The sequence below is a fragment of the Peromyscus leucopus genome, chromosome X (genome assembly GCF_004664715.2).
Source record: "Peromyscus leucopus breed LL Stock chromosome X, UCI_PerLeu_2.1, whole genome shotgun sequence".
NCBI classification, from domain to species: domain Eukaryota; kingdom Metazoa; phylum Chordata; class Mammalia; order Rodentia; family Cricetidae; genus Peromyscus; species Peromyscus leucopus.
Window position 1 is genome coordinate 36,408,298 of NC_051083.1, and position 23,658 is coordinate 36,431,955.

Genomic DNA, 23,658 nt, shown 5'->3' on the forward strand with positions numbered 1-23,658 from the left:
CCAGGATTTGAGTATGAAATTATATTTTCTTCCCATGGCTTCTTATTTTCCAGGAAGATATCTTCAGAGGATAGTCCCTAGGCTCCATTTGAAGGGATTCAGTGGAGAGGGTACACGACTTCTTAGATACTTAGCTTGGAAAAATCACAAGAAGCCATTCCTACCACTTCTGTTGATCAAGAAAATGACAGAGCCCAGAGAATCCACTTGAAACTGGGCAAATGGACTTTACTGTTCCAGAGGAAGCATAGCCAGCTTAGATTGCAAGAGAATCTGTAGAATGGAAGAAAGGCCACCGATTGATCCACCTATATTCTAGTTCCATACCCCAAAGGTATTAGGGACAGTCTGACAAAACTAGGACCAGTAATTTTACCCAACTTCCTCCTGTACACTTTGAAGACAGTCCTTTTATATGGTGAAGTTCATCCAGAGAGACATTTGAGGAGGATTGTTGAAGTCAGGCTTTGGAAACTGGTTGATATGAGAGTTTTTGTTTAATTTGTAAAAGAACTGCACAGAATCCAGTGCTTGTCATTAATCCTATGATTTTCTTTTTAAATAGCTGCTGCCATCATGAGCAAAATAAATCTTTCTGTGGATCCTTGTGAAAATTTCTTCCGGTTCGCTTGTGATGGCTGGATAAACAATAACCCAATTCCTGAAGATATGCCAAGCTATGGGGTTTATCCTTGGCTGAGACACAATGTTGATCTCAAGTTGAAGGGTAAGTTTTTACTAGAGTTTGGTGGTACTCTTTCCAGAGTAATATTCAGTATTTGAATTTTAAAACTATACTAAATTCATTTCCAAAAATTTGTTTTAGTAGAAGATAGAAAGTTTTCTGAATTTCAGTTTCCTTGATTCTCTTAACACAAGCCCATTGTGGGTTGTTAGTTTTTTGCTTGATAAGGCAATGGTAACTTCTATTGCAGGATGTTAAATAGCACTCAATAGAATTTGAGAGCACAGAGGTACTTAATGACAGTATGCTATATGAAGAAATGTATTTGTCTACTGTGTTCAAGGTAAAGCTCTTTTCTTTCTTACTGTCTTCTAGACTTTCATGGCTTACAGAATGTACTTCACACCTCATCATCTTTTGACATTAGTTTTGAGAACTCTGGATGACCCATGATTGTCATATTGTTCCTGTTATCTTCCAAGTTAGCTTTCAGGGCACTTGCTTTTCTCCCATGACCCCTGGGCAATGATGAGCTCACACACACATACTCACATGTGAGCACACACACTTGCACGTGTGCTTATGTACCCCTGCCAAAAGTTGGAAACGTCTGTTGCTGGACAAGATTGTGTTTGCATTGAGTCTAATTTTTGTATTAAGCTATTGGAGCAAGTTATTTAAGGAGAGAAGTAGGAATTACCTTATTAAAACTACATAAGGTAATTATTTTTAGAAGATAAAAATAATATTTTTCCTCTTGTTGATAACTGTGAAGTATGTTGTGTAACTTGCATTCAGTAACACAAAGAATTTTGAGGACCTGAGAACAATTATATTTCTTTCCCATCTCTATTGTTCCAAGATTTTAAGTGCATGGGTATTAAATATGCACCATTTTGTATATTTGTATAATGTGAAACTATTGGCAAAATAATTAGAAACCTATTTTAATTATGAGGAAATTATATTTTCACAAATAGATGTAAATCACATAAGCTTACATTTTTTTTAACTGGGAGGCTTAAATTTAGTCTTGATAAATTATGAATGAGAGTTTTGAAGAACATCAGGGGTTTCCTCTAACGTGACAGATGCGATTCCTGTGCTGTGGAACCATAAATAAACCTTGAGCAGTGAATTCTTAGACTAATACTTATTTCTCTGTAAGATAGTTGAAAATTTCTTTCTTTTATTTTATGTATATGGGTGTTTTGCCTGAATGCATGTATGTGCACCACATGGTTTCCTGGTGTCTGCAGAAGTCAGAAGAGGGCAATTGATTTCCTAGATCTCCCATTAAGGATGCTGGTGAGGCACCTTGTGGGTGCGGTGAATCGACCCCTGGTCTTCTGCAAGAGTAGCAAGTGCACCCGGGTGGTGGTGGCGCATGCCTTTAATCCCAGCACTTGGGAGGCAGAGGCAGGTGGATCTCTGTGAGTTCGAGGCCCACCTGAGCTACAGAGTGAGTTCCAGGAAAGGCGCAAAGCTACACAGAGAAACCCTGTGTTGGACCCCCCCCCCAAAAAAAAAAAAAGAATAGCAAGTGCTCTTAATCACTAGTATGGTAGTTTTGTCTAATTCAGTTACAAAGATTGTGTTTGCCTTGTAAAACAAGTAGCAGGCTTCTTATATATTTCTAAGTTCTGGAAAAGTCAATTAAAATCCTCCAGTGACAAGTACTGTAATTGGCAAATGTATAAAGTGATCATGGGACTTGTGTTCTTCATTGTAAGCCATTCAGAATATGAGGTTTTTAAGCCTAAAGGGTAGGATTTGCATCCTGGCTTCCTTTCATTTACCCTCTGTGTCACCTTGGGACAATACCAATCTCTCTTTAGCTCAGTTTTCTCATCTTTAAAATGGTACAAACCCACCAGCATCGAGGATTTAGTATGGACTGAAGATGATTGATAGAAATTATTCAACTTCAGCTTTTGGCAAGCCCTCAACAAATATTTATGTTTTGCATCTCTGATTTATTTAAAAGGTAGTTTAAGGTTCATGAAATAATATCTACCAAATGTTTTGTGCTGGCCTTATCCTTTATAAATATCATGTGATTTTGAAAATGTTGACTACTGTCAAGGTGTTTTTCCTCATCTTTGATAAAAACAATGTCCAAAAATAAAGCCCAATATCACCAGCCAAAAGAATACCATTTTCTTATGGCTGATAGAGAACACAAAGATTCGGCTGTCCAATTTGTGAAATAAAATGGATCTGACAGACCTAGCTGATGAAAAATTGCCCTCTATTGAAGGCAGCAACTTGGCTTTGTGAATTTTTCCCTTAAATGAAATATATGTCTCAGATTTCTACTTAGAAAATAAGTTTATTTCTTGCTGTCTCCAAGAAGCAAGATTGTTTTGTGGGGAGGGAAAGACTGAATGTGGTGATGTGGTTGCCTAAAATTTCTTTATTATAACTCTTGCCAGTATGTTTTCATGTGACTGTAAAGACGGAATTCCATGTATTGTTTATGCCTGAGCAGACAGAAATGGAGCTAACGAGTGCCTCTAAAATATGAGGCGATGAATGAGCTGGATCACTTGTGTCAGGCAGAAGACAGATGACTCAAGGTTAGGCCAGATAATCTTTATTATGGTTTAGCTATCTTGGCCAATATCTTGTGAAGAAACAGTGTATTATTTTCAAACACAACTGTAGCAGAGCAACAAGATGAAATTGAGACTACATGTGCATGTTCAGATAACAATGATTGCGAGACTGTAGTGTAGGCCAATTATTTATTTGTAAGTACCTATGGCCTTTATAATCTTGCCTTTTTCATGAATGATCCTAGCCAAATAATCTTTTATAGGTAATAGAAACTGGAGAGCTTCAGTTAAGCCTCCTACTGAGAAGATTCAGATTGTTGAAGACATGGTGGTGAAATGTATCATTTTCCTTAGGCCATGTGCATAGAATAATGATATATCAACTTGACCCTTGACTTCATTAGTTTGTTGAAATGACATCAGACTGGTGAAAGTGGGGATAGGATGGGAAAGTATTAAGAATAAACCATCTATTGTATGGGCTTTTGTAGGTAGAGTTTTTCTGTGTCCAAGAAGGTGCTCCCAAATAACCACAGAAACTTAATATAAATTATAAATGCTTGGCTGATAGCTCAGGCTCATTACTAACTGGATCTTATTACTTAAATTAACCCATTTCTATTAATCTATGTATTGTACCTCAGACTTATTACTAACTAGCGCTTACAAGTTAAGTTAGCCATTTCTATTATTCTATGTATTACCACATGGCTTGTGGCTTTACCTGTCCTCCAGCATGTCTTGCTCTCTCTGTGTCTCCTGGCAACTCCTCTGACTCCACCCTTCTTCCTCCCAGAATTCTGTTTGGTTGTCCCACCTATAATTCCTGCCTGGTTACCAGCCAGTCAGTTCTTTATTAATCAATGAGAGTAATATATATTCACAATGTACAGAAGGATTATTCCACCACAGACTTTCTGTTCTCTTTCTTTGTTTCTCTTTTCCTTCCTTTCTTTCTTTTTTGAGGCAATGTCTCACTCTGTAGCCTAGGTCAGACTGGACCTCACTGCATAGTCCAGGGTGAACTGTCTTGGCAGTTTTCCTAATGAAAACGCAGCCCTAATTATTTTAAATGAGTCTCCTGTATAAATTGGGTATATATTCAGAGAAGATTCCAATTGTTTTAGACCACAGACTGCCTGGTTATTCATGTCCCTGTCTTACATGTACAAATGGTGCTGCATCGAGTACTCTTGAAATGTGAAATGAGTTAATTTTACTTGAAAAGTTACTTTTGTCTTTTATTTTTCTTCTTCATGCATCATTTACAGTTTTTGTATATAGCATGTTGGGGGAAAACTTTTCTAAAAAATTTTAGAGTTGCGTGAGATACAGAAATTAATTTCTTTCTGATGACTGCAGAAAATGTGAATGCATCTCTAGGATACATTGTTTTCTAAGCAGGAAAATGACCTAAAGAGGCCATAGGATGGCTATTGGTTGTAAAAGCTGGTGTTCTACTAATTGTGGCAGTTTGCCCCTGTGCTTTTCTCCTTATGTATCTCTTTCTATCTCCAGTGTATGCCTTTGTCTTACTCTGTGTCATGGGCAAGCTGGGCCCTTAGCCCTATAATAGGAATAAAGAAAAACAACAAACAACTAAGCATACTAAAACATTTTATTCTTGAGAACAGCAAGGAGGGAAACCATTTCTTTACTTGCTCTGAGTGTTCAGTTTGGGTGTGATCTATTATTCCCCTGTAGCTTTAACATAGCTCTTCTGCCATTAGTAGTTCATATAAACACATTGAACATGGTCAAGAGAAGAAGCTCCATTCACTACATTTATTCTGAAAGGTTTGATATTTAATTTTGGGAAAATACATGGACTTCAAATAGATTGAACTGTGTAGTACTTTGGTTGTAGCAATACACATACATTGATAAATGCCTGTGATAGAATGAAAAGTAGAACTAACTTATGGAGAGAATGCCCTACTTTGTCTGGAAATCTCTCAATCAGGCACTCTAGCACAACTGTCTCAGTATACTTTCCCTAGTCACTTTTGCTGGATATTGTAACCGGCTGATTTGATGATGTTATTTTTGTTTGTTCTTTCAATTAGGCTAATCCAGTTGTTACTGCTGGATGTTTTCAAGATGCCTGATTTGATGATATTTTATTGCCTATTTAGTACTTTTATATATCTTCTACTTTCTATTTATTCTTTTCTTTCTTTTTTTTTTACTGTATACTTAGTAAACTCATACATTCAGAACTGAAAGTATGGCTATTGTAGATGACTCTTGGTGTGGAATAATTGCACTGACTAATTAATGTACTCAAGACTACTGAATATTCATTGGCATGAGTTGCTTTCAGTTACAAATATCAGAAACTCTAACTGGCTTTAGAAGAAAATATGCTCGCTCATGTGACCAAAAAGTGCAGTGATTTTTAGACTCCACGTAAGAGTTGATTTAACAACTGAACCATGTCATTAAGGGACCATTCTTTGTTCTCTCTATTCTGAATATTTTATTGTGTGAAGATTAAACTTTCCATGAGGATAACTTAAGGGGGCACAATAATCTCTGTACTTCTTTATTTTCTATGCTAACACATCTCTTGTGGATGTTGTAAATAGGAAAGTATAAAATAATTAAATTACAGTCACAAAAATAAACAAAAAATCTGATTGCCATTAAAATAATCTTACAGCCCAACAGACTTAGAAAGAAGCATGACATAGTATATAACAGAATAGAGAGGTGTTCAGTAAGCATTTGTTGAAAGGACAGAAGAAATGTTCCTTTTGTGTGCAGCTGGATGCATTGGTAGTCATGGATGGCTGAGTGAGGACAAGTGGAATTTTTCTTTTACTTCTCTTCTGTTCGTGGGGCCTTGCACACAGGCCCAGAAGAGTCCAGCAAACTGGAGTTTGTTTATGATAGGAGAAGAAGAGAAATTGTCTATAACTTTCCATTTAATTTCTTGGCCTTGGGCAGGCATGACAGGGAGGGACATGGACTGTTAGACAGACCTGGTTCCTTCCAAGATTCCTTTGTAGTATAATCTTATGCAAGCTACTGGTGAGTAAATTAAGAACTGGTAGTGTGAGACTCAGCTCTGGGCTCTGAAAGGAACTGAGACTGCCACTTGTAAACCACATGACCTTCAGGAAAGCTGCTTCTCTCTGAACCTTAATTACATATCTGATGATCCTGTTAGTGAATTCAATAAGATGCATGAAATTCTTTTGCATAGGATTAAGTAAATGGAATCTATGATTATTGTTAAGTATTGTTTAATACTTATTCCATAAGTATTAAAAGAACAATTTTTAAAAACTCTTAACACATAGTGAACACTGAAAACATAAAAGTAGCTTTCATGATTCTCAAATTTTAGCACTATTGAAAGGGAATACTATGGTCTACAATTTCTTTAAATTCTCAGCATGAAGGAACTGATCCCAAGAGAGGCAAGCCTGAGAGGATACATGCCAGATTCGAGTATGTCTTAGCCTGCTTTGTGATGCTATAAGAGTATACCACAGATATGGTAATATGTATACAGTGGAAGTTTATTTATCACCTGTTTCTCCAGGTTGATGGAGCCTGCTGTTAGCCTCTGGTGATAGCCTTCATACTGTGTCATGACACGGGAAGTGGGCAAGCAAGCACATAAATCAGAGGGAAAGAGGAGTCATAATGCCAGACACCATTAATTGACTTAGGACAGCAGAACCCTTGTGGCCTAATCACCTTTTTTTTTAAAGGTCCCATGTTGGCAAGGTCATGTATGTTATTGGTAGAATACTTGCCTTACATGTTCTAGATCCTCTCTGGATGGTGTTTAATTTTTTTTCCCATTAATTTTCCCTTCTCTCTTTTTCTCCCTTCATCTCTAAGGAATCCTTAACTCAGTTCCACAGGCCTCCAAGAAGACCACTGACATAATTCAAGGACTTGAATGAGAAAAAGTGAATATATACTTACACTCAACTCTGCTAGAACATGGCAGAGTTTGTGACTTTCATTTGTGGTTATTTTCTTAAGTTATTCTAGATATTGCATGTTGACAGATGATGGTATCTGCTTGTATCACCATTTCAAATCATATCAATTGTTAGAGCATGGGTTAGGTCTTGTCATTTAATGAGTTAATGAAGTTACTGCTAGCTGTATACAGTGATTCACATTATAAAGCCTAAAGGGTTTTCTTAGCTGTGTTTTGGAATATCTAGTTTCTTCTGTGAACCTATGTTTACAAAGCTTTCAGTAGGCCACTGTCTAGACTCTCTTGATAATGAGCACATTACAGGCAGTTAATGTGTGTTTCTGAGGATGTTTGATGAAACTGGACATTTGTGTTCAGAGGTTTGTGCCAATAGCAACTCTTGAACTGATGAGTTGCCCAGGCAAAGGAAGAATTATATTTTCAGTTGAACTTACTATCTGCTGCCACGTGTTGAATCTAGGAATTAAAGGTAAACTCCCAGCTCTAGATGGTAAAGCTTTTGTCATGATGTAGTTCAAAATATTTATGATTTGTACTGATGACAGAGAAAGCAGTGCACTAAGTAGGATGTACATTCCTAAGTAAAACAGTACATTATATAAGGGAGAACTAGCTTGTCCATTTTGAAGATGTGGACCATTGGCTGAGCTTGATGTCATGGGTGAGGTGATTAAACATCTGGAGGTGCTTGTAGCCAGATTCCAAAGATAAGACTTATGACATTGTTGGAAGGAAAAGATAGGTAGGGAAGAGATGGCAGGAGTGAGATGGGAGAATGAAAATGTTGGAATCATTTCCTTTCTCTCTCTCTCTTTCTTTCTTTCTTCCTTCCTTCCTTCCTTCCTTCCTTCCTTCCTTCCTTCCTTCCTTCCTTCCTTCCTTCCTTCCTTCCTTCCTTCCTTCCTTCCTTTCCTCTCTCTCTCTCTCTCTCTCTCTCTCTCTCTCTCTCTCTCTCTCTCTCTCTCTCTCTCTCTTTAGATTTTTGACTTGAGACAGAGTGCTGAGGTTTCTGAGGAGTGGAACAACAGCCTCAGATGGAAAAAACGAGTGGGAGGGCAGACAAGGGGGCTTTTGGTTGTGTAAGTATTCTAACACATTATGAAAAGTTTCCTGCGAACTTGAATATCGGAGGAGGAAGGAAACACTTTACTCTAGGAGATCATTGACTAAATTTAGGTTCTTTCAACTAAATACACGTTCTTTGGCATGGCTTATGACACAGGATATGTGTATCCTGAGAAAGAAAGCTGGGCATAGCCACAATGCCACCTCTTCACCTGCCCACACCCAGCTCCTGTTTTCCATGGTTAGTGTATACCACTGAATTATTCTTTACAGTTGCACTGAAGAGTTTGCATATTTTTGAAATACCACTTCCTGAAACAGGAAGACTATTTGGCAGGTGTAGAAAACCCCTGGCTGACTTGGTGGTAACAGCTGGAAGGCATGCTCACATGATCTTGGATGGTTATAATTCCTGAAAGTCCTCTAAGCAGCCATGCGTTCCTGCTGTTCATTGCCAGAAACTGGGGTCATAATGGAATGAAATGTGGGATTGTTGGTGAGAATTTCTGAGTGCATCTAGACTTTATGGCAGAAGCAGAGAACTCAGATTTCCTTTGCTTTAGATTAGAAGGGCAATCTGTTATTTCTACAGTCTTCCTCTTGTCTAGGTTAAGAGGGAGGCATGAGAACTAGTAAAATGATGGTTGTCTGCTCAAAAGTGCATGGTGGAAGCAAGTTGAAAATTTTCTACTTGTGTTTGTGGACTCTCTGAATAGCTGGAGTATGAGACGTTTTCATTTGTGACTGAAGGTGGAGATAGGTCAGGCATCTTTCTAATGTGACAATTAATACATTGCACAGAGAAAGGCCTACCAGGGCCAGGAACTTCATAGAGATGGTATCATTTAATAATACCCTTATTTCCATTTGTTAAACCATTTAAACTATGTTGGAGATGGTTCTGTGAGTTTTGTGATATGAGAACAACCCAAAGTGACTAGTCTATTGGTATGCTTTGCTAGTTGACATTGAAGAATGCTGAGAAACAGTCCTGCACATTTACTAATGTCTCTCAATTTACATTTCCCTACATTTTGCCCAAGTCCCTGGAATAATTTAAGAAAAGGCATTACCCACCCCATCCCTACTCTAAGCTTCACTTTGCATTGGATACACACCAGTGAAAGTATATTAAGATGTAAAATTCTGCTCTGCTAATTGAGGTCAAAGGTGTTGCTTTCATTCTGGAACCTCTGAGCTGTGGAGAAGAAGTTGGCAGGTGAGAAGGGGGCGTTGAAAGCTGCAAGCCAAGCCATCGCCAGAATGAAACATATCTCACGGGGAATGAGTGGGAGGTTCTGGGTGAGGAAAAGAGGCAATTGTGGTTCCTGCTGAGGTCTGAAGGCTGCACAGCTCACTGTGTCTCAGAATTTTCATAAAGCTGTTCTTGCCAGCAGCCTTACACCCAGATCCACACTTGGCCAAGTTTGTATTTCTGTCCCACAGACCTGGATGTGAAACCTGATATTCAGGAATTAAAGCCTCTTATCTCATGAGAAGGAGGCAGTTCAATTGTCCTTAAAATGCCTTTGGAGTCATATGGAATACCTTTTTATTTTTTTATATTGGTATCTTTATTTAAATCCAAACACAACTTTTGTATTCTTGATGTATTTGTTATCTCCCAGAATTAAAATACTGGTTCTTCTGAAGTGCTAACATTTTAGCTATGTGCTATATTGTTATGTTCTATTTATTTGACTTAAAATTAAGCCACTGAATGCACAAACACTGTGGTCTTCCATAGTCATCACAAAATTAACACCATACTTCATTGAATCAAAAGTATTGGCAACTGTAACATGTACCACTATTTATTATGTGCCAAGGTAAAGACTATAATTCAATGTGTTCTTACCCTTTGAGATTTCTATTTTGTGTTCATGGACATTCTCTTAGAGTTACCTAGAGGTTAATTTTTATCACACATTCTTCTTTTATATCCATTAAAAAGGAGATTGCAAAAAAAAAAAAAACTAAAAACCCAAAATACCCCCCAAAAAAACAAAACAAAAAAACCACATTGATTCAGGCATTACTAAAACTTGTTTACAATGTCTTTTAGATTTTGAATCATTATCTTTGTTTTGCTACAAAACACCATCTTGCTCATGAAGAGCAGTAGTGATTCAACATATTTTTTTTTTTAAATCATCCCCAGTCAGTTATCTCAGGAATTTTCCACCAACTTGGTCTTCTAGTATATGCAGTCAGCTTTCATTTCATTGTCAAGTTGTTCTGAAATCTTTCTGAGGACCTACTAAATGACAGCTTCCTGTCTCTGCACCCAGCTCATTTCAAGTATTGACTTGACTAGTAACTGTCATCACGATTGTGCCTAGTCATGCAATGATAGCTATGTTTCAAATAAGCTGTCGTAGCTTATTTGAAAACAAAGTCCAGCTTCAGAGATGATACTATGGGAAAAAGTGTTCATTTTGGAATTGACGAAATATGATATATGAGTTACACACTTTTGATTTTTGCAGTAGTGGGGATTGAACCCAGCGATTCATGCATGCTAGGCAAGCACTGTCCCACTATAAGGTAGAGTTTCACTAAGTTGTCTAGCTGAACTTGAACTGGATCTGTAGTCCATTCTGTCCTTGAACTTACAATTAGCTGGGATTACAGACCTACACGGCCCAGCACGGTACCTGATTCAATCGATCTGAGAAGGAGCCTGAAAGTGAACAGTGCTGGCAAGTCGTGGATGCTGCCCACTCTGCTAGTATGAGTAGTGGTGTATTGAGTAGCTAGTTGGGCTTTAGTACATCAAATGAAACAGCCTGTCATGGAAAAATTCAGGATCTCTTCAGGGTGTGTGGGTGTTTGAATCTTTTCTTCCTTCATATCATTTAAATGAAAACCTGCATGTTTCAAATACCATTGTACTGTGTAAATACAAAGATTTTTTTTTAAGAGGATAAAAAGGAAAACAAGAAATTTTCTCTTCTGGTACAAGGAGAGAAATTTCCTTCCCTTAATTTCTTTCTGAAAGATTTTTTCTTTCATTTCATTTTCTTTTGATTCCTTCTCAAAAAACATGGGAAACTTGAATTTATTAGGAAATCCATATGCAATTGCAGATTTACAACCTACCCATTAATACTACGTTAGTTCATCATGATTAATAGCATCTATGTGGATGCTTAATGAATTAGTAATGATGGACTGTTTACTTTGATATGTAGTAGGACATTGTAAAAAGACACTTCTCATAAGAGGAAAATTAATTGTATATTAGTTGGAGAATAACTTGTCACAAATAAGTTTGCAAAGCCTCATTGGTGTTGATGTCTGCATAGTGGGGGGCACTTTCAAAAGATCCATAGATCTTTGAAAAATAAAATTAGATGAAATGGGCCTGAGAAATGAGTCCACAGTTAAGAGTATATATTGTTTTTACAGAGGACCCGAGTTCAGTTCCCAGCATCTGTATCAGGCAGCTCACAACCTTCTGTAACTCCAGTTCCAGGGGATCTGATTCCCTCTGGCTGCCTGCAGGCACATGGTGCATATAAATTCACATAGCTTCACACACATACACAGAAATAAAAATAACAAATATGACTTTAAGAATAAATGAGACTTCTTTAATGAATAGTTATGATAGGTACAGGAACAGACATTTGTGGCAGAGAAACATAGTTGCAATTTTGTCTATATTACCAACTGCAGAGACTTCCTATAGGGGCTGTTTAGATTAAGATCCAAATTGAACTGCTTCTACTACCTGCTGGTCCGTTCTAAATTCATAATAATTCATTTCCCTATAGCCCCAGCATTTTTATACTGTTTGTTCCTTCAGAGAATCATTTTGCCATCAGTCTTTAGTCTAATTCTGGGATGTCGGCAGCCATCATCGCTTATTTTTGTCTTTGCCCTACATCCGATGAAGTGAAGGTCAAGGAAATTATGTGACTTGCCCAAACCAATCCAGCCATATAATTTGTCCCCCACAGATTATGGGTCTACCATTTCACATGTCTCCGATTTTAACCCAGGCGGAAAGAGCTGCAGGAGTGGAGGCTCTGTCCAGCTGGTGCCTTTGAGGAAATGCAAGAAGCTCAGTGTGCTTAGAGCTCTGACTTGGAAGGGAAGAGGGCCAAAAGACAAAACAGAAGAGGAGTGCAGGGGCCAGAGCATGCTGGCCTTGTAGGCTGTGTAAAGATCTTAGACTTTATCCTAAGGCAATGGGAAGCCATTTGTAAATGTCATGTCGAGGGACCTGATGAGTGATGTGTTCTGCCGAAGCATACTGGCTGCCTGTGGAGAATAGCTTGGAGGGGGAGGCTGATGTATTGGACATCAGTTCATCAGACCCCATCGTGCCCATCCAAATGAAGGCAGATTTAGTTGCAGGAAACTCTGAAGCATATTGATTATCTTTTTCTCCTTTTTCCTTAAGTAGCAGGAAGGGTCATTGCCTTACCTTCATTGCCTCTGGTCCCTGTGACCATAGGATATGCCCAAGTGCCCTCAGTCAGGGGCAACATCTGACAGGGGAGCCATCATAGCATCTGGTGGGCACAGTAGTTAGCACACATGCTTTCAGTCCTTTTACCTTTGGAGTTCTCTGGTGATGCTAATGGGCCTGTTGTTTCTTCTCTTTGCATGGAGAAGAGTCTGGACAGAGAAACAAGGGAGTATAACCTCTAATCCTCCACTGTCAGCAACCCAATTTTCAAGAGTTAGTCTCACTAGACCACACATTATGGTTTGAAAAGCCAGAAATAGAACCTGTCCACCTCTCACCTCCTTATGTTAGATGGAAGTCAAAGCAGGGGTTAGTTGAGATGTGGTTTTTTAAACCCATGTTTACAGTATTTTGATGCTGCTTTCATAGATGAGAGAGAAATCACAAAGTCTGGAGCTCAGACTTCTTAGGATTTGGGAGATACCATATTTATTTATTTTCCTCTTTTCCTCTATAGAGTGTTATACAAGCTAGAATTGAAAACAGATATCATATGTCATTTTTTTCTAATTTGGAAATCTTCCTGGTACAGCATAGATCACCCCCACCCAAACCAGTAAATCAACCCTCACCTTGAACCTCTAGTGCACTTTACTTTTTAGAAAGGATGTTTCTAAATCTGGGAAGGGCAAATCTTAGGAACTAAAACCAAAATGTAAGCAGACACTTCCTGAGACGAAACAAACCATTTAGTGTAGGGCTTGGGGTGTAGCTCAGTTGGTAGAATCCTTGTCTGGTATGCACAAAGGCCTGAGCTTGATCCTCAGCACTGTTTAAGATCTGGTAAGATAGTACACACATATAATCCTATGTAACTAGGAGGTGGAGACAGGAAGCAGAAGGATCAGAAGTTCAATGTCCTTCTTGGTTACATAGGGAATTTGAAAGTAGAGGTCCTGCCTCAAAAACAAATAAGCAATACTCCCTCACACACCTGCAGACGACAAAAGCAGAAGAGAAAAAAAGAGGGCTTGGCAGCTCAGTTGGTAACATTCTTGCCTTGAATTCTGTCCCCAGAATCCATCTAAAAAAGCAAGCTTTCGTGGAGTAATGCCTGCAATCCTATTACTAGGAAGTCAGACAAGCAGATTCCTGGGCCTGTTGGCTAGCCAGCCTAATTTACTTGGCTTTTAATGAACTTCTAAACAATTTTTATTTGTCGGTTAATATCATAAGCTACCAGCTTCCGTAGCCTACTATTTTATCAGTAGGCCAGTGAGAGACACTGTCTCAAAAAAAGGGATGGGTGGTCTTGGGAAAGTACTTGCCATGCAAATGTAAGGACCTGAGTTCAGATCCCCAGAGCCTGTGTATGGTGGGTTGAATGAGAATGGCCCTCATGAACTCATATATTTGAACACTTGGTCCTCAGTTGGTAGAACTGTTTGGAAGGATTCAGAGTTTTTTTTTTTTAGAGGTGTGTCACTAGGGTGGGCTTTGAAGTTTCAAAAGCCCATATCTTTCCAGTTAGCTCTCTCACTTCTTCATGGTTGTGACTTAAGATCTAAACTCTTAGCTTGCCTGCTGCCAAGCTCTCTGGTGTGATGATCATGGACTCAACCTCTGAAACTGTAAGCCCTAATAAACTCTTCTATAAGTTGCTTTGGCCATGGTGCTTTGTAATGGCAAGATACCATGGAAAAGCTGGGCAGATGCAGTAGGGCATTTCTGTGATTTTGGTAAGATGGAAGGTAGAGACAGGAGAATCTTTAGAAGTCCATGGGCCAGGTGGACTGGGATAAACATTGGAGAACAGCAAAGTGGAAGGCAAAGATCAATACTCAAGGTCGCCGTCTCACCTCCACATATACATCATGGCATTCATACGCATAGACACATTCACACAAATAGATACATACACACAAAAAAGATGGATGATGTCAAAGGAGTGATAGTGGAGATTATGCTCTGACCTCCCTTTGCATATACACACATGTCCATTTGCACACACATGAGCATGTATATACATGTACACACACATACAGCAAACAAAAACAATAAAGAAATGGAGTTGTAGACTGAACAAAGGAAAACTAAGACCACCTTACTTGATCTTGAGTGGGATAGGATTCTAGATACCAGCAATTACTGACTGATAAGTGCTGGTGGTTTAAAGTAGTGGTTTTCAAAGTGTATTCTCTGGACCTGCAACATCAGTAATACCTTGGAGTTCATTAGAAGTGTAAAACGTCCAGGAGGTGGTGACACATGCCTTTAATCCCAGCACTCAGGAGGCAGAAGCAGGGAGATCTCTTGAGTTTGAGGCCAGCCTGCTCTACAGAGCAAGTACCAGAACAGCCAGGACTGTTACACAGAGAAACCTTGTCTTGAGAAACCAACCAACCAACCAACCAAACAAACAAACAAAAAACAAAACAAAACAAAACAATAACAAAAAAACCAACCAACCAACCAAAATAAAAAAACAACAACAAAAAGTAAGTATAAAATCACAGACTCCACCCAAGACCTACTAAATTGGATACTCTGAAAGGACCCAGCTATCTGTGCTTTAATCTCTCCTAATGGTGATGCCCACTCAAGTTTGGATACCGATGGCTTGGATTAGAAAATGATACGAAGAGAAGCCTTGAACACATGCTAACTTGGTTCTTCTCCAAGCTCTCCAATTCTTTCATCTCTGACTGGGTGTCCCAGGAACCTATCTATATTTCTGGTCACAAAATAGAATTACAGAGCAAAAGAGAGGCTGAGCACAAAGTCGTCTCTCCATTATAAAAGCAAGACTGTATATAACTGGTATGGTTGAAGGATCTGTTGGGAAGCTCTACAAGGGCACTGGTGTTTCTGGTCCAGCATTGGAAGGCATACTTACCTCACAAGGAAAGCGACTTGTGGAATTTTGCTGAGTATCTGATGGTCAACTGAACAAGAATTCCAGAATTGGGTCTAGGTCCAAATTCTGATTTTCAGTAGCTGAATCTCCTTGGATAACTTCTTAAGAGTTTTTTATTTTTACTTTTTCAACCTTCAGAGTAGGATTAATGATACATCTCTTAGGGATGATTGGGAGCTTAACTCTGCTCAAGAACAATATACTGGACACAGCACAGATGCTTACTAGTCAACAGTACCATTATTGGGTCCTTGGCTATTTCAGGACTACTCAGGAAGGACTACTGCAAGGCGTATGTAACCATGCGTAGCCTTTGCCTAAGAAGGTTGAAATAGAAGGCAGGGAAAAAAGATAACTAGAATTTTTATTGTAGGTGAAACTGAAGGTGGATTTTAATGGCTTCAATTTCGGAGCAGGCTTTACATTGAATTATTGAAATAGGGGAGTTATTTTCCTGAGTTTAAATATTATATTGGCAGATCCATTGTAATACTGTGCTATTAAGAGCAATGCTAAATTTTAAATTATTTTAATCATAACCTTGATAAGTGTAATCCTTATAAATTAATTCACTTATAAGTGAACATAATAAAATAATTACTTTCCATCAGAGTTTTGTAGTATCTGGCAGTTTTATAAAATTGATTTTTTTTTCTGGACAAAGAGGTCCTTTGTGTTAAAAGGGGTATTTTGTGTTATTTGGTAACCTATGACTTAGATTAATGAGTTAGAAGTTTTTAATCCTCCTAAAATCATCCTTGCCCCTTTCACTTAAGCTGAGGCTAACCAACAATTATTACTTTTAAGATGATCATAAAAAATGAACATAGGAAATCATTCTGACAGTTTCTCTCCCTATATGTAGGTAGGAGTTTTCTAGAAGAATGAGAAATATTGGTTCTTATTGTCTTTTCAGTAAGTCAAGCAGACTCAGTTAATCCCATGCTTGACTGGCTGCAGGGCTAAGGAACTCTAAAGCCGAGTGTCATGCCATTTGTGTAAAAATATGAGGGCTGGAGGATCCATGGACCATGACTTGGTTAACTTGAGTTTTATTTTTTAAAGGGAATAATATTGAACTTTAGGAGCTTATTTAGAGTCTCTGTGTTTAACTGTATAAAGCTTTAATACCCATGCTCTTTGCTGTGGTGAATTAGAAAGATGAAAAAAAAATCAGTACAGTAAATAAGCCAAGGAGTCTAGAAAGCAGACTTGGTTTGAAGTCCTTTAAGTATTACCCAAAGAGAAATCAGGCCATGTTATTTATATATATAATTATAGTCTAGAGAACATTCCGTTCATTATTTAGGTGTGGAAATTTCCACTACAGATTTTGGTGTTGCAAAGTTTTAAATTTTCATGTTCATTCTCTCACTAGAATTAAGAAGGTATTCCCTTGGATTTCCAAAGGAGAAGTGTTGGCATAATCTAAATGAAATTTCAGAATTTATCCTAGCAAAGTTGATATGCAAGTTTTCAAGAGCAAATTAAGCAAATTAAGCAAATAGCTCGAGCATTCACTGGTCTCTTAACAGCCCAAGGATTCCTTTCAGAGTGAGGACATGGAGCACAGGGACATCTCAGACATCTCATAGGAGCTGGAGAAAGAACAGAAAGGAGGTGCCCTGGAAAGCTCTCCATGATGTCGGATCAGTACCAAGGTTCTTGGTACATTCTTATTCATGTACCTGAACCTTTGCATGCACACATGGAAATTTTAGGACTATTCATTGGGCAGTTTCTAAATGTTGCAAACTTGAATTGTCTGACCTTAACTGTCTGTGGCTGTTGTTAACTTCTGGTTCCCAACGGTACTGTGATGTCCTCAGAAATGTCGTCATCCTTTGAAAATTTCTTCTTAGTTCTACAATGCTCAATAAATGCCATTTGAGGAGGAGTAGTAAATCAAGGGAATGGGGTTGATGTTCTCTGGACTGCCAAGTTAAAAAGAACATGAAGCATTTTCCTCCCAGTACTGAAAAGCAGAACACTGAAAACGGGTGATTAATCTGAGATAAAGGGTAAAATTAAACTAGTATCCACAGAAACAGGTGAGTGAAGTCTTAGATGATGCAGACTGGAGTGTGAACAAAACCAGAGATTGATTATAGTGCTAGCATGGCCAGGAAATTGCTCATGATAAAAAGAAATTATAAAAGTAGTTAGTTTGGCTTTTCACACTTCTTGTGCATTTGATGTAAAATTCTGTCTTTTCTTATCAGAAATTCAACTCAGACAGTATTTGCTAAGCACTAGCTTTGTGTGCCAAGCTCTAGGCCTTGGGTCTTCAGACTTGATGTGACCAGTCCTTGCTTAAAATAGTAGTCAATCTAATGGAGAATAACCATTGTCAATGCCAGCTTTTTACTTTTATAACTTTTCTCTGTTTTGCAGTTTTTTTAAATTGAAAAAAAATTTCATACAATATATTCTGGTTATGATTTTCCTTCCCCAGTTCCTCCCTGATCCACCCTACCTCCTCACCCATCCAACTTTGTGGCCTTTCTTTCTCAGTCTTTAACAAATTAACAAAAACACAAACAAGAAAAAAAATTCCACAAGAAACATATACAATGCCCCATGAAATAAATAAGGAAACTTTTAGTGAGATTAAAAGACACAGAGAGAAGATTCAAATTAATAAAATTAGAGATGAAAAGGTGGACATTATAACAATGAGGAAATCCAGAGACTCATAAGGACATACATACATATATATATATATATATATATATATATATATATATATATATACTTTGTAGAATTCTTTCAGATTATGATCTGGACATTTTTCTATTGAATACATATTATAATTTGATTGAAAATGTTTGTATTTAGAAAAAATGCCTTGCTGTCCAGGATGAAGAATATAAGCAAAGCAGCTTTGAGATTACTACTGACTACAAGACAGGTATCATCATCTAGTATTTCCTATGTTATGGAAGCAGAGGAAATGTATAGACCTGTAGAGATCTGCAAAGTGACTAGAGCAGTGATCCTTCGGGCAAGAATCCAATGCATAGAGAGGGAAAGTCTTGATAGCCACCCATACCTGAAACAGGAGAAAAGTAGAAACAGTTATTGAGGAAACATTAGGAAGGTTGATCATGATCCAATTTTGTATATGGTTAACTTGGTCTGTCACCCAGAATAAGCTACCACTTTTTTGTTTGTTTGTTTTGCTTTTTTTTTTGAGAGCTAGGCCCTCATGTATCTCAGATTGTTTGCTATGTACCTGTGGATGACCTTGAAGTTTCCATCTTCCTTCTGAGTGCTGGAATAACAGACATGTGCCACCGTGCCCAATCTATTCAGTGCTGGTATCAGTCCTAGGACTTCTTCCGTGCCAGGCAAGTGTCCTACCAACTGAGCCACATCCATGGTCTAGCCACCACTGACTTTATCATGTGCCTAGGCTCTGAGCTAGAAATTCTCAGTGCATTACAGTTTGAAAATCATCATCAAACCCTGGGGTGTATAGTTATCACCCAAATTTGCAGATGAAAAAGCCAAAACTTGGAGAGAGATTAGATAACTTGCTTCCATTGTAGCTAGGAGGAACTGAAACTTTAGCTCCTGTCTGTATGATTTGGAAGCCCACCATCCTGATATGGTTTTCTTTCTTTCTTTTTATCTTTTTCTGGGGCACATCTCACTCTTTACTCCAAACTGACTTGAAACTCATAGGAATCCTCCTGCCTTAGCCTCCCTAGAGCTGGGGTGACAAGTCTGAGCTACCATACTTAGCTGCCTTATTTTTTAAAACCAGTTTTATTTGAGCTTAGTGAGGAGAAGACTACCTACCATATGAAGTTTTTGTTGTTGTTTTGTTTTGTTTTTTGAGATAAGGTCTCACTATGTAGCCCTGGCTGTTCTGAAACTCACTCTGTAGACCAGGCTGGCCTCGAACTCACAGAGATCCACCTGACTCTGCCTCCTGAGTGCCAGGATTAAAAGCCCATGCACCACCATCACCCGGCTTACTATATACAGTTTTAAGATACTCTGAAGAGAACAATTTCTCTAGCCAATTTTCAAGTTTGAGGTAGGCTGTTATAAGATTTTATGAATTGGTATTTTCTTTTTCTATAAGAAAGAAGAGGAAGGATTGAAAATCTTCCACTAAACAACACTGGTCATGCTGGGAAAGTCCTGCATGGGTGACCTCTGAGCCCTTTCCACATTTTACAGACATTTTAATAACTTGAATAATTGCTTGTGATAGGCAGGTATTATTTTCTGCTTATTAATGACTCTCTAGGCTTGATATTATTCCTCTTCTTACTAATTCACATGCAGAGATAAAGAAAATGGTGCTGGGAGCTGATTGCCACATCACTATCTGCATAGCAATGCTTTTCTGCCTGCTTTGATAGAGAAAGCGGAGAGCAGAAGGGAAAGGATGTGACAAAGAACCTGCCATTAGCTAAATCTGTTTGAAAATCCAAATTCTCATACAGAAACCAGAATTTTATCCAATGTAAATTACTTATATTTGTGCATGGTTAGGATTTTAACATTGATCTGTTCAACATATGTGTGTCCTCTTCTTCCTGTGATCTACAGTATGCATTGGAAACACACACCAGTAAATATTAGAGACCAGTGCTTCTTTTTGCTCCTGTGGCTTGTTTCTTGTTCCTTCAGGCCCTCATGTTTGTAGCCTGCAGCATGATTATAACACTGGAACATCATCAGAACCTGTGGCAGTTTGAAAGGAAGTGGCCCCCAAAGAAAGTGGCACTATTAGGAGGTGTGGCCTTGTTGGAAAAAATGTATCACTGTGGGAGCAGGCTTTGAGGTTTCCTATGCTCAAGATATCACCTAGCCCAGTGTTTAGTCTACTTCCTGTTGCCTACAAGACGTAGGACTCTTCAGCTATTCCTCTAGCACCAAGTCTGCCTGCATGCTGCTATGCTCCCCATCATGATGATAGGACTGAACTTCTGAAACTGTAATCAAGCCACCCCAATTAAATGTTTTCTTTATAAGAGTTGCAATGGTCATGGTATCTTGTCATAGCAGTGAAAACCCTAAGACAGAACCCGAAATGAAATTTGGATTATTTACTTCTGAATGGGTCTTTCCAGTAGTCTAATGACTAACCTGCATAAGCAATGTGGCAGAAAGACATGTGAGATGGCTTGAGTGGAAGTATGTATGGATGTGGTTTGAGAACTTTGTTTGTTGAAAAAGGAAAAAAACACAAAAACGAACCTTTATTTCTGGAGCAAGTTATCCAACTTTTCTTGCTGTGATGATACACAAGATGCACCAAACAAGTAATTGAAAATGTTCACATTCAACCAGAGTTTAGTTTGCTAGAATCTATCTACTGTCATGGGCTTGGTTTATGTACAGGTGCTCATAAAAACAAAAGCCAGGTAGGCCTGGAGATACTGACTGTTCAGCAGTGAGGAATGCTTGGTGCTCTTGCAGAGGACCCAAGCTCAGTTCACAGCATTCACATTGGGCTGCTCACAACTACCTATAATTCTAGCTCCAGGGAGTCTAGCACCCTATTTTGGCCTTTGTTGGCACTTGTAAACAAGTACATACATACACACAAAGACACACATAGACACATGGAAAAAAATGAAACAAATCTTAAACAAAACAAAGCAAAAGAGAAACCTAGACAAGATCTTTGGATTGCAGCTTTTGAAATGTGGAAATTGTCGTTTGGAAGTCAGGTCTTCTGGGAATGTGTGGTTTTTGATCAAATTGATTAGTATTGTGCATTGTGCCTTGAAGCTCTTTGGGGAGATACAGGAACAGCTTTCCCACTGATTTTGGAGGCTGTCGAGTGTGTTCCCTGTCAGCAGCAGTTTTACATAGTGGAAGTAGGCAGTGCCAAAGGGGCTATGGTCACCATACGGATCTGGCAACATGGCTTCATGATGGTCAATGGATACTCTCAAGTCAATTCAAACCCTTCCCTTCCTCCTCCCCTCTCTCCCTCCCTTAAATGAAGTTTGTTTTCACTGAGTCCTTATTTGAAAGAAGAGTGACAACAACCATTTTTTTTTTACTTTCAAACAATCTTATTAATGGTTTTATAAATAGAAAATGATTTTCCTTTTTTTTTTTTGAGACAAGGTTTCTCTGTGTAGTTTTGGAGCCTTTCCTGGAACTCACTCTGTAGTCCAGGCTGGCCTCGAACTCACAGAGATCCACCTGCCTCTGCCTCCCAAGTGCTGGGATTAAAGGCGTGCGCCACCGCCGCCTGGCTCAGAAAATAATTTTCCAAGAAGGTCTGGTAAATAGTTTTTTTTGTAAATGGCCTCACTTACATATCCAGGACTTTGCATGTATGAATAGGCATGCTTTCAGACAATTTGAGTAGGCTTTCCAACCTCAGTTCTTTATTTCCTGTTGCAACAACTTTTTTCATGTACATGGCATGTTTATGCAACACTGAATAAAACTTGTAATGGGAAATTTTTTTCCAGATGACCTCCCTGAGAGGCTGAGTTATGAAGAAAATTGTAAGGAACTTGACCCAGATGAAATGACATCCATTGAGAATATTGCTTGGTACAGAAACAACAGACTGAATGAGTTTTGGTTCTTTAATAAATGAAGACTGCTTCCTTTTGTGGAGGTGGCAGAAGAAATTAACCCCTGCAGAAAGCCTAGCCTCAGATGGAAGTTGAACTTTGGTTTCTTTTGAGTTAGAAGAACTGTGGATAAAATAATGTTTAATTGTTTTTATTTGGATCTCAAGCACCTTGGAATCGCCCCTGCTGTTTTCATACCTTGTATTTTCCAGAATTGTCTGTCTTTGCATTTAATTTTCTGGAGGCTGACCTTCAATTTGACATCCTATGTAGGAGGATACTAATGAATCCTATTTTCACCTTCCTAGCACTTCTGGAGAAATCAGTCAGTCGAAGGCGGGACACTGAAGCTGTACAGAAAGCCAAAATCCTTTATTCATCCTGCATGAATGAGAGTGAGTAATAAAGAAAATAAATATTTATGATCCTTATACTTCAGAATTCTATTAGTGGTTAAAGGTATTTTTAAGGAAGAGAGAACTGAAATTCTGTTAATGCTTAAAGGTGTTATTTAGGCAATAAAAATTCTCAAAGACTGGATTTTGATGAGTCTTTCTTAGTTAATCTGTGGCTGTTGTAGTGGAAAAATAATCTTTTAAAGACATTTTGCTCTTATTATTTTATGTTTATAATTATGTGTATATGTGTATGGATATGTGCACATGAGTGCATGAGTCCAGGTGGAGGTCAGGTAAGGTTGTAGCTGTAGTTTCATGCTGTTGTGTACTGCCCAACATGAGTGTGGAGAACTGAACTCATGTCTTCTGCAAGAACAACATATGCTCTTAACAACTGAACTATTTTTTTCAGCCCCAAGAAAATAATCTTATTTCTGTGAGTGGATTATTTGGATATCAGTTCCTATGTAAGAAATTTGAATAAGGCAGCAGGGAAAATCCCATTGTATCTAGTATAAAAATTGGAATCCATATTCAGGCCAGTTCTGTCTCAGGAAAAAGCCCGAGAAGGCATATACTTAGGAGAATTATGTTCCATAGAAACCACTGGAATTAGTGACATTTAGATTTCCAGGCATGCCAGGCTCCTAACTGGCATTCTTGTTGGGAGACAAAGGCTTCAACGTGACCAAAGCTATTCCAGAGTTGAAGCAAGTGTTTCCAGAGAGTGTGTTAGTTGATTTAGGATTTGGGGGAATATGCTGGAAACACCCGTTCACTGGGGGCATCCTTGTCTTAACTGAATCATATTGTTAATTTAGGGTTATTCCTTAGTGCCAGTAATAAGTACCACTGGCTTAATTTCATTCACTGGCTTGGGTCTATGCAGTAAGCCTGTCTTCATTATAGAGAACATCCAGCAAGTTCACTAAAGAGTGTTATAGTTAGTTTTGCTCATATAGTTATTCACAACTCATTCTACTTCTCTTACCCTCTCTTTAACAGCTGAAGTTTCAAGTGGAGGGCTTTATGGGAATTTTCTCTTGAGAAGATAAATTTGCATGCTAACTTGGTGATCTACTTTGCAATTC

The 23,658-nt window shown here is 38.4% G+C and overlaps 1 protein-coding gene across 1 annotated transcript in view; it reads left to right on the plus strand.

Moving 5' to 3' along the window:
* Nucleotides 1–23,658, plus strand: part of Phex (phosphate regulating endopeptidase homolog X-linked) — a 192,072-nt gene that overhangs the window by 15,872 nt on the left and 152,542 nt on the right. The window contains exons 4-5 of the mRNA XM_037199438.1: nt 566–727; nt 22,478–22,564. Of these exons, the coding sequence (XP_037055333.1) occupies nt 566–727; nt 22,478–22,564 (249 nt within the window). The remainder of the gene's footprint in view (nt 1–565; nt 728–22,477; nt 22,565–23,658) is intronic.